The 16,562-nt window shown below is 59.1% G+C and overlaps 1 protein-coding gene across 1 annotated transcript; it reads left to right on the top strand.

Moving 5' to 3' along the window:
* The first annotated feature begins 476 nt into the window (after window positions 1–476).
* On the top strand, window positions 477–16,532 carry Tango5 (Transport and Golgi organization 5). Its single transcript, XM_037238819.1, has 8 exons — window positions 477–776; window positions 8,289–8,542; window positions 9,338–9,428; window positions 10,060–10,250; window positions 10,675–10,957; window positions 14,600–14,746; window positions 15,673–15,858; window positions 16,305–16,532. The coding sequence occupies exons 2-8, from the start codon at window positions 8,337–8,339 to the stop codon at window positions 16,449–16,451; spliced, it is 1,251 nt and encodes a 416-aa protein (XP_037094714.1). The 5' UTR covers window positions 477–776; window positions 8,289–8,336; the 3' UTR covers window positions 16,452–16,532.
* Window positions 16,533–16,562: the final 30 nt, after the last annotated feature.

Genomic DNA, 16,562 nt, shown 5'->3' with positions numbered 1-16,562 from the left:
CACTTTCCATTGCTTGGCCAGCTGGTCACATATGAATCACATACACCAGTCTCGTCTCATTAGCTGTACCTACGCTCGATCCATCATTTTACTCTGCTGTAATACTTATAAAAAATGTCACAAGAGATGGTTAAAATTTAGCATTCTGAGAGCTGGATATCGCAGGATGCTGATACATGAATACCTATGGCAGAATACGTAGCCCTCGGGTCCAAAAGAACAAATATGTGGTCATTGATTCTGGAGTTGACTTTGTTTGATCGTGATTTTAAAACTGCCCAAAATTGTAATCAAAGACACCAAAATCCTGATAACGATCCAGAAGATGTAGCACCAACAAAAATGTCAGGGTTATGGTTTTATCAGCTGATTTCTATGGTGACAGCTTTTGGCTGTTAGCACGGCCTTGAGATGTAGACAACTGTGGCATCATGCACGACCGGCGCGACACGTAGCAGAACGGCTTGCCTCGGTCTTGGAATCGCCGAGGGCCCGCCCGTCGGGTGCTGTGCATTTAAATCAGTTAGTTTGTGAGTGGAACGGTGGATTTACGGGTCACTAACTTTTATGATAAGTTGAGTGCGAACGTCCATTCTGTTCAAGCGGCGCCGTCCCTTGTTCCTGAATTGTACGAGCATAAGGATTAGTTTTCGTGCACGTAAATCGCGCCTTTAAACGCTTGAGGTATTCAGGATGATATTAATTCCTGCTCTGCGTCTGGACTGTTAACCTGGTCAAGCTTCGGTCCTCTCGACTCTAGAGCGTTCGGTTTTAAGGTAAGAATGTTTTTCATGTCTTAAGTTGTGCCTGTTCTGGAGTGGTAAGCTGTGTACTGTGTGTACTGTGGCTTTGTTGTTCCCCAGCTGATCTCATCTGTTGAAGAGACATGGCCCAAATAGAAAGTCCTTCCATTTTTTTCAAGCTGGAAAGTCTATAACTTGATTGAAATTTTTGGTGCATCAGATTGATATGCTGAGTCAACAAGAATATGTATTTACCCTGTGTTGGCTTGCCATATTGGTGTTAATTCCGTGTGAATTTGTTTTGTTTAATTGTAAGACATGTTGCAAATATGATTAAATAGCAGTCACATGCACAACCTGCCTGGTGTGTTGCTGCTGTTGGAAGCTATTTGTACATAGCTTTAAGGTTTCATTTTGTTAAAGATTTTTGGCATCACTGATTTGCAGCCAAACCTGAGTGCAACATTACACTGCTGGAAACCTCCTCCTCTATCCCCTGTTTTGCTTCCATTATGTTATGGGGTGTAGGTGTATTTTCCTACCTGACATTAGAAAAAATCACTGGTGTGATTTTTACTGGTGTGAAATTACTGGTGTGAGCTACATCCGTGATTGGTTTGGGCTCTGAATGACCACTGCAGTTAATACTCATGAAAACCCCAGTGAACAGCTAGACAGGCCTGCCAGCTTTATTGCCAGAGCTCTATCAGGCCCAGTTTTGCTGTCGTGCATAATATAATGTGGGAATGCCTCAAGCTAGTAAATAATTGCATGAACAACTAAAAATGCACCTTTTGTTTTAAAGGGTGTGTTAAAAAATAGTGAAATCAATACTTAACTCTTTAAAAACCATCATAGTAATAATTTTGATACCATGTCCATGCATGCAGCCAAACACATAATGACATGTATGTTGAAATAATTTGACTTCCTTTTGGTTTGCACTGTGTGGTTTGTAGGCTTATCATGCAGAGGCCATAACAGCTATGGCCATATATTTTAAATCAGCAAAGTACTTAAGATAAATGGCTGAAAGTGTGGATGGTGACAACCGGATAGACTTAGATATTACGTTTAAAAGAAGTCACCAATGAAACACACAGTTGATGACAGAAGACATGTGCAAGCTGGGATCTACACACTTGGGCTGGATTTTTTTGGGTTTGCCATTTGATTGTTGGGACAGGCAACTGTGTGTGTTACATGTTATGCTAGGCATGTCTTTGTATTTGAAATTTGGAGTATCAAAATAATAAACCATTTCAAACTCCTTTTATGCAGTAGGAATTTGTTGAAAATGGGAAACACTGTCATGGCATTTTGTGCATTTGCCCCTCCCCCCTTAGGTTCCAAAGGGGCTCAAAAGGTCCCTCATAACCCATGATTGTGGGCCCAATTTTAGGGTGCAAAGGGCCTGAAAGGCCAGCTTGAGGTTTCATTCAGGGGCCCTGGCCTACAGGGCCAGGCACTCCAATGCCAGTCAGAGTGCCCTGCACACTGATCAGGACCTCTCTGAGCCGATAAGAGCCTTTTTTTGGTCAGACACCACCAGCAACACATACCCGGCCTCTTGACGGCATGGGCCTAAGAGCCTGTTTTCAAGCAGGGACAAAGCTGGGGCCAGCGATTCACATTGCTCTGGACTCCCACAGCGCCTGACAGGGGCCCTGTGTTGACAATGGGCCGCGAGTCGGCCAGAGGCAGTATTCGAGGAGGCCCAAAGAGCCTAAAGGGCCCGCCGGGTCCGACGATCAAGGACCCGATTGGAGGGTCTGAAGGCATTAAGGGCTGGTCGGAGTCTTATTCAATGGCCCGACCTGTGAAGACCTCAGATAACGACCAGAAGGCCCTTTGTGCCGATCGGAGACCCCCTGGGCCGATATAGGCCTATATGTCGATCAGGCTCCACTGTATCACACAGTCGGCTCCGTTTCAGTATGGGCCTGAGGACCCATTTCCCAATCACGTTTAAAGTGTGCGGGGGGGGGGGCAGGGAATTACACTGGTGTGGGGCCTCGCATCTGTCTGGGTTCTACAGCGTGTGACAGAGGGCACTGTGCTCGCAAGGGTCCCAAGCCGACCGAGGGAAGTGTTCGATGAGGCCCGGGGAGGGGCCTACCGGAGCTAACCCGGTTTAAGGGCACAGGGGCCCGAAGAACTGGCTGTAGGTCAAGTAAAGAATCGCGGCCCGTAGCGTCGTGACCTGAAGTATCAGTCAGAGGCCCATTTCATTCCAAGTCACATACTAAATTTTCACTTATGGTAAGACGTTTGGGAGTTAGCTGTAGCATGCAGGGATGCAAGCATCCTTGCACGCTACAGCTAACTCCCAGAATGCTAACACTTCTCGCAAGAAGCGCGCATTGCTGCCTCAATACCAAAGCATCATTCTGCATGTTCTCAAATGACCTGAGCCTCCTTAATGAAGGCGCCGAGTTTGCGGTTATTCTGACGGTACAAACGTGCTGGCCACTGACAAAAGGTCCGCTCCATCCACCATAGCCTGACATCACGAGGCTGACGCTGAAGCCGAATCTGGTGTACAAGGCCGTGTTGTAAATTAAACCTATCTTCGCGACCGCTGAAAGGTATGGGATGAGAAAACATCCGGGTCTTCAAAGCGGCTGAGACGAGATGTTAATAGTGGAAGATGATCGGACTGTTGTTCTCGTCTTAATGAGACCGAGGTCAACAGTTCCACATCGCGTATGAAACTGAATCAGGAGCCGTAATTCAAGGATTGTTCGCGGACGAAACTACAGTCAACGGTCAAAAATGGTGAAAGACACGACCGAATCCGCAGGCAACCTTTTGAAATTGCACGAAGCCGAAGCCAAAGCCTAAGTCGAAGTTGAAGTCGGTCGTATGAAATGGCTGAACGGAAGCCGAACTGGGAGCCACGGAAAGAAAACAGCGATTTCCGAAGCCGAAGCCGATTTCACTCACGGCGCTGGTGTTAGCACAGCGTAGGTCAATGCGAAAAAGGCGAGTGGTGGTTTTGGAATCAACCGAAAGTTTGTCACAGCGAAGTTGGCCTCAGTTTCGTGTGAGGCAAAGTGTGCTTTTCATCAAAATACGATCTTGATCCACTGCTTTGCTTACAGCTTCACCGTTAGTTTGCTTTCTATCCCTTCTCCCAACGTCTCCACTGCGCCCTCCTCTCCCACATAAGAACCGTCAGCATACGCTGAAAGTGCAGGATTTCCAGTTCGTTTTAAGACCCGAACTAAGTAGGATAGTTATCCCAGTGTGATAAGTGAAATTGCTTACACTGATAAAAAGCTGTTGGTAAAACCATTTTATATTGAAGCGCATACATTTTAAATCTTTTTCTCCGTTTGAAATGGATGGGCACGCATATGCATATGCCTTTTATGCATCGGGGTAAAATGATGAATGCGAGTAGAGGTAGATGCATGGACACGATAATGACAATAGGCATGAGTAGGGGCCATACGTGTGGGCATAGGAATAATTGGTGTCATAGCTGTACAAAACGGTAATATGGATTCAGTCGGCGTGACCTTGGTTTCGTAAACACCGCTGTCATGCGTGCGGGCTGTCACACTCAGACGTGAGATTGGACATGTGACAGATCGGACATTAGGGGAATTAAGCCGCGGATGTGTTGTCGGACATGTCCCTCAGTGAAACACCAGGGCACTTGCCTGTCCTCGGAACTTGCCGAAATGGCCCAGTGGAAGTCTGCCATCCTAGTTTCACGTGTTGACCCCTCTCCGGTCAGCGGCCTTTCTGCCTGCTTCTTGCCCCGACAATGGGATATTGTCATCCTTATCGTCGTTTATATCGCCCACCGTTTTTGGTGTGAATGTCTTAGCAATGACGGAAACTAAGTAGCCATTGATTGCGGAACTTAAAGACGTCAATTTACTTATCAGGACTTGATGCCTGTCACCCCCCCCCCCCCCCCCATCTCTTGAGCTACTGGTGTAATGAAGGCGAACTGGTGTTCGTGTGATTCAAACTGCTCATGTCGGGGCCACCCTAGAAACGCTGGCATGGCCACTGTCAACAGGGTACCCGCCCTCCACCCCCGAATCCCGTCCCCCTCACCCCCACCCACCGTCTCGTCTCCGTACGTTCGAGACGTTCGACGTTGGACTGTTGCACCCCTCCCCCGTCCTCCCCCTCCCCTCCGGCTGTCTGCTCCCTGACGAGCGGCCGGCTGTGGGCGACAGTGCCCCGTCGCCCCTCCCCGGCCCAGCCCGCCCCGACGCCCGGTCCTTCGAGTGCCCTCGGCCAGGCGGTTATCGGCGGTCCGTCGACCGGCCGCCCCCGGGGTCAGGGGTCCCGGGCGGCGGGCGCACGCCCGCGGCCCGGCCGCGGCGCACTCAGTCCTGCGGCTGCCTCCGACGCGACGGTCGGCGGCCCGGCGTGTGCAGTGAGAGACGCCGCGCTCTGCCGCGCTGTGCGACGTTGGCGGACGCGGAGCGAACGGCACCATGAACGGCTCGGCGTACACGGTCGTCAACCTGCCCTCGCACGTGGTAGGTGGCGGGCTGGGACCCGGCCGGAGGGGACGCGGCGCGGCCGGGCCCCGCGAGCGGCGCGCCCGAGGCGTCGGTCGAGCCCGGCCCCGGGTCGGCGGCAGCCGGGGGATGTGTGGTTCGAGGCTGGCCGGCCGCCAGGTGGCCGGGCGGGGGTCACCCGTGAAGCGGGGACACAGCCGCCTGCCAAGTGGCGCGCGGCGCAACCCGTCACCCGGCCGGCTAACACCCGCCCGCGAGGCGCCCGGTGGCCTGGCCAGCGGGGGGTCCGAGTGCTCTGCTCGCTGTGCTTGTGTGCTATGTGTTTTGGACTGGTCTTGTGAGTCCACGGTTAGAGTAGCCCTGGCTCGTGCGATCTTGCAGGGTTGACACAAAAGCACGGCCACGTGTTGTCGAACGGTATTCGGTGTTCGTGGTGTCCTCCTCGCGCGAGATCCGGCATGGACGGGAGTGCCGCGGCGGGGTTGGCTCTCGCCTTTTCTGCAACGGGTTGTGGAACCGGTGCGAATGGCCAAACCCGACTGACGAGTCAAAAGCTCAACTGTCAGACAAATGCTGCTTGTAAACAAACTTGGAAGAACTTAATGAGTGGTTGGCGTAACTAGGGCAGCCTGTTGTAACTAAGACACGAATATACACAAAAGCTGGGACAAGGAGAGCTTGAAGCGCCTCATTTGAGTGAACGGAAAGCATATTCCACTTGTTACGAGTGCAATTTAAGGGGGACAATTATTCGGGTGAGGTCCGAGCCGTCTCTGCACACGTTATATGAGAACAAAGACAAACAGCTCCAGGTCGCTCAACAGCCGTCGTCCTCGGCAGGCCGGCGGTCCCAGCCCTGGTCGAAGAGTGCTCCTTGCCCTGTGCCCGGTTGCCCGCGAGTGGTTCGCCGTCAGCGCACCCACTAACCGCATTGGAACCGAGACACGGGCCAAGTCAGTATTCTGAGCACACGTCACGGTTGACGAGTGCAGTAAAGCGACACGTGTTTGTGACGTCAAGTGTGCCCGCTTCCAACAGTCTGCTGCGGGACGGAGGCCGCATCTCCGGCTCCGCCCGGCGCCTCCGATTCGGGATCCGGGCCGGCCGCCGCCAAAACACGGCGTCACATCTGCGTGCCAGTTCAGCTGTGTTGACGGTCCGGGCGGGCGTCGCCTGTTCGGGCCCGGCCCGACCCAAGGACGCGCGGCGACGCGTGGAGTCGCACTGAGCCGCGGCACCTCCGCCCCGGCCACGTGCGGAGGAGCGCAGGTCTGGCGGCGGCGCCCCGGCTCCCGCTGGCGAGTACCCGCCCTGCTGTGGTCCGGGTCACGGCTCCGGCAGCGGCGCCCCGGCTCCTGCTGGCGAGTACCCGCCCTGCTGTGGTCCAGGTCACGGCTCCGGCGGCGGCGCTCGGCTCCCGCTGGCGAGTACCCGCCCTGCTGTGGTCCGGGTCACGGCTCCGGCAGCGGCGCCCCGGCTCCTGCTGGCGAGTACCCGCCCTGTTGTGGCCCAAGTCACGGCTCCGGCGGCACCGCGCGCCGGACCGCGGCGATGGTGACGGGACGGCCGTGTCGCCTCCTTCCGATCGCCTGACCTCCGGGCCGCGATAGCACGGCTGATCTCTCCGATTGTCCGGCGCTGGGTCTGTCGATCTGTCGAGAACGCCCGTCCTTGATCGGCACTCGGTCGTCGCCCCCCCCCCCCCCCTCCCCCCCCCCTCCTCCGCTCGGGAGCTCTGGGTGCGTCCACCGTGACCTAGTGGACTTGATCTTGTGTATGTGCGCAGGGAGACGGCCAGTGCTCTTTTAAGTCCACGGCCGCTGAAAAACGACGATGATTTGTAAATATTGACATTTGCACGGCTTTAGGTCGCGCTGCATCGAACAGGGCGCTGGCGGTCCGAATATTTTGGTGGATGCATGCTTGGCGTATCGGGAGGAGTCGCTGTGAGCGTGAGGTGCAGTTTAATGGGCTGATGCGATGTCACTCCTAGCGTGGCGGCGTCCGTCGCAAGGCTGTCAATGCAGGCCGTAGCACATCTTGCTGTCGCCCACAAGTATTGGTTTTCTGAAGCACGGCGCTAGACGTTGTTTTAATGTGCCCTGCACTGTATACAGGCCATCCTTGCCATGCACAAAACGGCCCGCGGCGTCTCCCAGTCGCCTGTTTGTTGTGTTTTTCCGAGTGTCGACTCAATGGTGGCGCGTATATGCGGTGAATATCAGCAGATGCCCACCACAGCTGTCGCGCCCTTCCCCGTCCACCTGTGTGCACACCCGGGCAGGTGTCGGTTACGCCTGCTGAGCGCCAGCCAGGCCTGTGTTCGCGCCGGGGCCGCTGACAGGAGACGTTTTGTTGTCCGGCCGTGCTGCGTGGCGAAGACTGCGAGACGCCAGTGCGTGGGTGCCCTAGCCTGTGAGACGGCCTCTCCGTGGCCCGGTGCGGACCTGTCCGCACGCTGCAGGCGAGATCGTCCGAGTCCCTGCCGCCTGCCGGTGCGGCGCGTCGCCGCTCGCCGGCTGGCGACAGAGGACCTCCACGTGCGCCTGGTGCCGGCGCGCGCGCGCGTGTTGTCTTGGCTCTGCTGGCCGCGTTGTGAATATGCCATCACGGCGCCTGTCGTGTTACGATGTACGGCGCGGCGGGCCGGCGACCTGTCCAGAGTCTTGTGCGTCAGCTACATCGCTGATTGCGGCGGGATTGGCCGGTGTCTGGGTCGACAGGCGCAGGCCGTGGTGACCCGCGTACAACCGCAAGCCCCTATACCGCATGTTTACCGACAGGAGCAGGCCCTGACTCCTCCTCCCCCTCTGTGTTTGTGTGGACGGATATAGGTCCTGACAACTTCGCGTCTGTGTGGACAAACACGGGCCTCGACATCCCCGTGTATGTGTGGACAAAGACCGGCCGTGATCACCCGTGTCTGTGTGGACTGGCGCCAGTTGTGACGGCGCCGTGCCTCTCCCTCTCGACAGGCGCAGGTTCTGACGGCGCCGTGCCTCTCCCTCTCGACTGACGCCGGTTCTGACGGCGCCGTGCCTCTCCCTCTCGACAGGCGCAGGCGGCGGCCGACTCCCAGGCGGGCCGCAGCACCGTCATCAGCATGGCGGCCGAGTCCCGCGGCCACCGGCGCTCGGCCGCGGCCGGCGCGCGCAACGGCCGCGCCCGCCACCACCCGATGGACATCGGCCTGGTGAAGGTGGCCGAGCGCGAGGAGCGCGAGGGCCTGGTGCTCTGGCGGCGGCCCGTCACCACACTGCACTACTGCTGCCGAGAGCTGCTCATCGAGACAGCTCGTCTGCTCAGGAAGTGAGTCGGCAGGCCGCGCCGCTGGCAGTAGATGCACATAAGACGCTGAGGGCAGTTTCCACGCCTCCCACTCGTTGAGTGTGGACTCCGTGTGGATTTCCACTCAGCAAGAGGGGCGGCTGGGTTGCGGTAGGCGTGTACGGGGTTTCGTGGGTCGCGGTGTTAGGTAGGATTCCGACGATCGCGTCGAGTCCTTGGCGCGTCGCTTGTTTCATGATGAGGTGTCAAGGAAAGTCGTGCGATGTTTGCGTGAGGCTAGGCGGTCACGAACGCTGTCTGTCAAAACCATAGTGTGCCGGCCGTACGACTGCGGACTGGGGACAAGTGCGGTCGAGCCTCATCTTGTCCGGCCTGTCGTTGGGGGCACGAGTGTTGATAATGCATTCTGAAGAGCCGTCTGACACCCTCGGTCAGAGCTGGTCAGAGTACGCCTCGGGCGCAGCTCGGTCCGGCTGGACTCTGACCCGGCTCCACTCGGACTGGAGCAGCGCTCTATGCGCCGAGTACGCGGTCCGGAGCGTGGCCGGCCCCTCAGAGCCCGCAGCTGGCTCCGTCCCTGGTAACGAGCGACGCGCCGTGCTTTGCCGCCATTATGACTAGTGGCAGCTGCTCTTAATCTCTGCTAGCCCAGGTGCCCTAGCCGCGGTAGGCCGCGTTTCCATGCGAACATCGACTGATTGCAGCGAGAGGGGGTGGGGTAGGGGTGACGTTTCAGGCGGCGCTCGCGCGCGTCCCCGAGGCTGGCGCTCGCCCGGTGCCGATGGTGACGTCACCGCCCGGGTCCGCTGCCGGCAGACTCTGGAGGAACCGGCTAGCTGTGGTACTGGTGCTGATGCTGGCGGCGCTGGCCGTGGTGGTGTACTACACGGAGGGCGAGCACCAGCAGGTAAGAGTGCCCGCTCTGGGCGGCGCCCCCGGCCTGCGGACCCCGGCAGGTCCGCGGCGGAGGAGGGAAGGGACCGGGAACGCTGGCAGAGCTGCCGAGCTCTGAGCTGGTGGCGTGGGCTCAGTCGATGATTCCGTACTCGCCCGGAAGCGCGTGCGTCTCCCGCTGTCAAAAGATTAGCGGGAGGGCCAAGTTTCTCATGCATTCACCCGGATGATATGGTCATCTGCCGTCTGGGAACGTTGCCGACTTGCTCACGCCGAACCTACTGGGATTACCTGCTGCTGATGAACGTTGTGCATGCCGTTAGTGCTGGTAAACCTAGGTTACGTGTCCGCTGCGTGGGTGTTGAAGACGTTTCGCTGCAGTTCTTTGAGGAGTCTGCGGTTCCGCGTACACTACCAGTGTTTCACTCGAAAGTGCATCGCTGTAAAGTTGTGCCTCTGGGGAGTCAGTGGGAAGTGTATGCTCTGTGCCCCTCGATGCCGGTTGTGTTACCTGTCCCGCCCCATCAGCCGGGCGGACAAGGAGCCGCTGTGCCTCCTGAGGAAGAACCGTGTGATCTGACCCGAGCTAACCTGACCTGACCTCACCTGACCTGAGCTGACCTGGGCTGACCTGTCGCCGGCAGCTGATCGGCCGGGCCGAGAAGCAGCTGCTGTGGTGTCTGTACTGGGTCGGCCTGGGCGTGCTGAGCTCGGTCGGCCTGGGCACGGGGCTGCACACGTTCCTGTTGTACCTGGGTCCACACATCGCCGCCGTCACGCTCGCCGCCTACGAGTGCGACTCGCTCGACTTCCCTGAGCCGCCTTACCCGGAGCAGTGAGTGACGCCCCCCCCCCCCCCCCGCCCGTCCCGACACACTTCGCCCTACCCCGAGGATTGAGTGACGCCCCCACTGCTAGCCCCGTTCGGTCGAACCGGACGCTTGGAAAGCAGCACCGAACGGTCCGTGTTCTGAGGATCTTTTTGCCTCTGGTGCTTCAGCTTTATTCTATCCCATAATGTCCATTTCCGATGGTATCCCTCACTCGCCGGGTGTTTTACAGCTGCGATAGGCATCACTGGGCTGCAGACTGTGCTTTGTCTGCGACTGAGCCACCGTCTACAACGCATCATCGTACCGCTGGCGCCGCGCAACTGTGATCTGTGCCACTGAGTCGCCTTCCTCGTGCCGCTGGAGCCTCCGCGCCAATACTGCGCCGGCGGGACGCGGGGCGATGACGTCACCGCCCGCTGCCCTCAGGATCGTGTGCCCTCCGGAGTCTGCCGCCGCCGATGCCGTCGCCGATGCCGCCGCCGCCGCCGCGGCGCCAGTCACCATGTGGGCCGTGATGTCGAAGGTGCGGCTGGAGGCGTTCATGTGGGGCGCCGGCACCGCGCTCGGCGAGCTGCCGCCCTACTTCATGGCGCGCGCCGCCCGGCTCTCCGGCGTCGAGCCCGACGACGAGGACTTCGAGGAGTTCGAGGAGCTGCGCAAGAAGAAGAACGCCGGCGACTTGTCGCTACTAGACCGCGCCAAACTCGGCGTGAGTGGGGGAAAGGGAGGGGTATGGGTGGCTCTACGGGACCGGCGATGATTTTGCGAAGGCTCAGTGCGCAGATGGCGGAGGCCGTTCCGCGCACGGGAAGCCAGGGATTTCGTGCAGAGAGGCTGGTTGTTGTTTGTTGTGGTTTGATATTTACGTGTCCGCTCTCGCGCAGTTCTAGCACATTATTTGTTCTTTACGGTCGTGACATTTTCTCATTAGGAATAGGGACAATAAGAACGTAAAGATGGTGACGATGGATTCGCCCCGTCACCATCTTGACGTGAAGTACGGTGTCAGCCCCGGTTACCGTGGCCGGGTACGGTGTCAGCCCAGGTTACCGTGGCCGGGTACGGTGTCAGCCCCGGTTACCGTGGCCGGCACAGTGTCCGAACCTGGTGCCGTGTTACCGTGGCCGGGTACAGTGTCCGAACCTGGTGCCGTGTTACCGTGGCCGGGTACGGTGTCTGGCCCGATGCCGTGTTACCGTGTTACCGTGGCCGGGTACGGTGTCTGATCCGGTGCAGTGTTACCGTGGCCAGATGCAGTGTCTGACCCGGTGCCGTGTTACCGTGGCCGGGTACAGTATCTGACCCGGTGCCGTGTTACCTTGGCCGGGTACGGTGTCTGACCCGGTGCCGTGTTACCTTGGCCGGGTACGGTGTCTGACCCGGTGCCGTGTTACCGTGGCCGGGTACAGTGTCCGAACCTGGTGCCGTGTTACCGTGGCCGGGTACAGTGTCTGGCCCGATGCCGTGTTACCGTGTTACCGTGGCCGGGTACGGTGTCTGATCCGGTGCAGTGTTACCGTGGCCAGATGCAGTGTCTGACCCGGTGCCGTGTTACCGTGGCCGGGTACAGTATCTGACCCGGTGCCGGGTTACCTTGGCCGGGTACGGTGTCTGACCCGGTGTCGTGTTACCTTGGCCGGGTACAGTATCTGACCCGGTGCCGTGTTACCTTGGCCGGGTACGGTGCCTGACCCGGTGCCGTGTTACCTTGGCCGGTACAGTGTCTGACCCGGTGCCGTGTTACCTTGGCCGGTACACTGTCTGACCCGGTGCCGTGTTACCTTGGCCGGGTACGGTGTCTGACCCGGTGTCGTGTTACCTTGGCCGGGTACGGTGTCTGACCCGGTGCCGTGTTACCGTGGCCGGGTACAGTAGCTGACCCGGTGCGTGTTACCTTGGCCGGGTACGGTGTCTGACCCGGTGCCGTGTTACCTTGGCCGGTACAGTGTCTGACCCGGTGCCGTGTTACCTTGGCCGGTACAGTGTCTGACCCGGTGCCGTGTTACCTTGGCCGGGTACAGTGTCTGACCCGGTGTGTTACCTTGGCCGGGTACGGTGTCTGACCCGGTGCCGTGTTACCTTGGCCGGGTACAGTATCTGACCCGGTGCCGTGTTACCTTGGCCGGGTACGGTGTCTGACCCGGTGCCGTGTTACCGTGGCCGGTACAGTGTCTGACCCGGTGCCGTGTTACCTTGGCCGGGTACGGTGTCTGACCCGGTGTCGTGTTACCTTGGCCGGGTACAGTATCTGACCCGGTGCCGTGTTACCGTGGCCGGGTACAGTATCTGACCCGGTGCCGTGTTACCTTGGCCGGGTACGGTGTCTGACCCGGTGCCGTGTTACCGTGGCCGGTACAGTGTCTGACCCGGTGCCGTGTTACCTTGGCCGGGTACAGTATCTGACCCGGTGCCGTGTTACCTTGGCCGGTACGGTGTCTGACCCGGTGCCGTGTTACCGTGGCCGGTACGGTGTCTGACCCGGTGCCGTGTTACCTTGGCCGGGTACGGTGTCTGACCCGGTGCCGTGTTACCTTGGCCGGGTACGGTGTCTGACCCGGTGTCGTGTTACCTTGGCCGGGTACGGTGTCTGACCCGGTGTCGTGTTACCTTGGCTGGGTACAGTGTCTGACCCGGTGCCGTGTTACCGTGGCCGGTACGGTGTCTGACCCGGTGCCGTGTTACCGTGGCCGGTACGGTGTCTGACCCGGTGCCGTGTTACCTTGGCCGGTACGGTGTCTGACCCGGTGCCGTGTTACCGTGGCCGGTACGGTGTCTGACCCGGTGCCGTGTTACCTTGGCCGGGCACGGTGTCTGACCCGGTGCCGTGTTACCGTGGCCGGGTACAGTATCTGACCCGGTGCCGTGTTACCTTGGCCGGGTACGGTGTCTGACCCGGTGCCGTGTTACCTTGGCCGGGTACGGTGTCTGACCCGGTGTCGTGTTACCTTGGCCGGGTACGGTGTCTGACCCGGTGCCGTGTTACCTTGGCCGGGTACGGTGTCTGACCCGGTGCCGTGTTACCTTGGCCGGGTACGGTGTCTGACCCGGTGTCGTGTTACCTTGGCCGGTACAGTATCTGACCCGGTGCCGTGTTACCTTGGCCGGTACAGTGTCTGACCCGGTGCCGTGTTACCTTGGCCGGTACAGTGTCTGACCCGGTGCCGTGTTACCGTGGCCGGGTACAGTGTCTGACCCGGTGCCGTGTTACCGTGGCCGGTACGGTGTCTGGCTCGGTGCCGTGTTACCGTGGCCGGTACGGCGTCTGGCTCGGTGCCGTGTTACCGTGGCCGGGTACAGTATCTGACCCGGTGCCGTGTTACCGTGGCCGGGTACAGTATCTGACCCGGTGCCGTGTTACCTTGGCCGGGTACGGTGTCTGACCCGGTGCCGTGTTACCTTGGCCGGGTACGGTGTCTGACCCGGTGCCGTGTTACCGTGGCCGGGTACAGTGTCTGTCCCGGTGCCGTGTTACCGTGGCCGGTACAGTGTCTGACCCGGTGCCGTGTTACCTTGGCCGGGTACGGTGTCTGCCCTGTGCCGTGTTACCGTGGCCGGTACAGTGTCTGACCCGGTGCCGTGTTACCGTGGCCGGTACAGTGTCTGACCCGGTGCCGTGTTACCGTGGCCGGTACGGTGTCTGACCCGGTGCCGTGTTACCGTGGCCGGGTACAGTGGCCCGGTGCCGTGTTACCTTGGCCGGGTACGTGTCTGACCCGGTGCCGTGTTACCTGGCCGGGTACAGTCTGACCCGGTGCCGTGTTACCGTGGCCGGTACGGTGTCTGACCCGGTGCCGTGTTACCGTGGCCGGTACAGTGTCTGACCCGGTGCCGTGTTACCGTGGCCGGGTACGGTGTCTGACCCGGTGCCGTGTTACCGTGGCCGGTACAGTATCTGACCCGGTGCCGTGTTACCGTGGCCGGTACGGTGTCTGACCCGTACCGTGGCCGTGTACGACCGGCGTGTTTGGCGGTACGGTGTCTGCCGGGCGTGTTACCTTGGCCGGTACGTGTCTGACCCGGTGCCGTGTTACCTGGCGGGTACGGTGTCTGACCGGTGCGTGTACGCCGGGTACAGTATTGACCCGGCGTGTTACCGTGGCGGTACGGTGTCTGACCCGGTGCCGTTTACCTTGGCCGGGTACGTGTCTGACCCGGTGCCGTGTTACCTTGGCCGGGTACGGGTCTGACCCGGTGCGTGTTACCTTGGCCGGTACGGTGTCTGACCCGGTGCCGTGTTACCGTGGCCAGTACGTGTCTGGCCCGGTGCCGTGTTACCGTGGCCGGCACGGTGTCTGGCTCGGTGCCGTGTTACCATTACTGGTTACGTTGTCTGACCACCTGACGTGCGCAGGTGGAGCGGCTAGTGGAACGGGTCGGGTTCTTCGGTATCCTGGCGTGCGCCTCCATCCCGAACCCGCTGTTCGACCTGGCCGGCATCACGTGCGGCCACTTCCTGGTGCCGTTCTGGACATTCTTCGGTGCCACGCTCATCGGCAAGGTATGGATCAGCGCCGTGTGGCTGCCGCCAGCGCGGCAAAATTCGGCCCTTTGTATGCCAAGGAAACCGGTTCAGTTGACCAGTCGTTCATCCGAGTTATTCATAGGTGTGAGAACGGCTCTGAGTATGGTCCATGGTCGGGGCAGCGTTAGCGGACTGTTGTCAGACGAATCAAGTCAGGAGAGATTTCGGGTGCCGTCCGCACATTTTCCCAGACAGCATTATTTTTGTGTTGGCAGGTCGTATGCGCTTGAGTTTGCTTTCCCCGTGATGGGTTGCCAGATGCTGCTTCGACGTGATGATAAGTGCGCCCATGTGGCGTGTTGTGAATACCTAACTGCACTGTCCGTCAAATACCCTCAAATGCCATGCACGGAGCATAGGGAACTGCGAACGCTGGGCATTGGGGATGCTAAATGTCATATCCAGGACAGACAAATGTGTCCTGACGTCCACATCCATCCTTGCATGACGTGCATTCTGAGCAAATGGAGTGCAAATGGACTCTTATTGCCCGGGCTGTCAGATCGAGGAAGGCTAGAAATATGCCATCGATCGGCTGCTTCTGGATCCGACCCGAACGTGTCCCGTGGCCGTGCCCGCCGCTCGACCTCTGTTTCATGGCCCATGGTTATAGTTATGGTTATCGCGTTAAGTTCCCACGGCGGTTATGGTGGTGTCCCTGTGTTATCATACTTTGACGAAGTACTTCTCCGAGTATCCGGAGTGCCGGGTGGTTTGGGGTATAGCGATTGGGCGTATGAACGTTAGGTTTGACAAATCTTCGTGCGGGCCTTCACTCTGTACACGGTGGTAAATACATACGGGGTCCAGAACATCATAAGGTGTGTCATACGGTACGCGCGAGCCCTGCAACGCATCCGAGAGGCCTAACGACGACCTCTCTCTCCCTCCGTCTGGGCCAGGCGGTGATCAAGATGCACATTCAGAAGATGTTCGTGATCGTGACATTCAACGAGAGCCTGGTGGAGTCGGCCGTGGAGCTGCTGGGCCGCCTGCCGCTGGGCGACAAGGTGCAGGGCCCCTTCAAGGAGCTGCTCAGCAAGCAGAAGGAGAAGCTGCATCGGAAGCCGGGCGAGGGCGCGGCACCGGTGAGGCTCGGGTCCGGCTGCGGACGGCGGCGCTTGAGCGGCGCGAGGGGGGGGGGGGGGGGCGGACGCTGTAGGGAGAACGGTCGGAGCGGCGGTGGATGTTTGTGTGTTGGGCTGCTCATGCTCAGTAAGTCGGTCTGTGTGGGGCACAGCAGCTTGCGCTGCTCATCGGAGGGGTCGGGACAGGACAGGCAGACGGATGTGTGAAGCCCGGCGACTCCGGTATAATGGGAGAGTGGCGATCCCCTGGTATACTGTCACGGGCGGGCGGATCGGTGATTTGGAATCCAGTATGTGTCGGTTTGAAACGGAGCTCGTACTCGGCTTTCGCCTCCAATGCGTTGCTTTCATCTCAACCTCCGATGTTGCGGTGCCGTTGGCCATCTGGAGGGCGGGCTTGTCAGCGGCACGTAACCCCTCATCCCTAACCCCTGGCCTTTTCGCAGAGCTCGGAGAGCTTGCTGTCCGCCATCTTCGAGAAAGTCATCATCATCATGGTTATCTACTTTGTCGTGTCCATCGTTAACTCCATGGCGCAGAGCTACCACAAGCGGCTGCACCGGTCCAAGGAGCGTAAAGTGGCGAGGGACTAGCAAAGACTGCAACATTCCGGCGCCGGCGGACGGGGCCGCGTGCTGGCGCGGCGCGGTCGACCCCGGCTGCTGCCGCTGTGAGGCGGCGGCCGGCGCCTGCTCCGTCTACCT

The sequence above is a fragment of the Pollicipes pollicipes genome, unplaced genomic scaffold (genome assembly GCF_011947565.3).
Source record: "Pollicipes pollicipes isolate AB1234 unplaced genomic scaffold, Ppol_2.1 Scaffold_3087;HRSCAF=3621_pilon_pilon_pilon, whole genome shotgun sequence".
NCBI lineage: Eukaryota > Metazoa > Arthropoda > Thecostraca > Pollicipedomorpha > Pollicipedidae > Pollicipes > Pollicipes pollicipes.
This window is presented reverse-complemented; position numbering and strand designations above follow the sequence as displayed.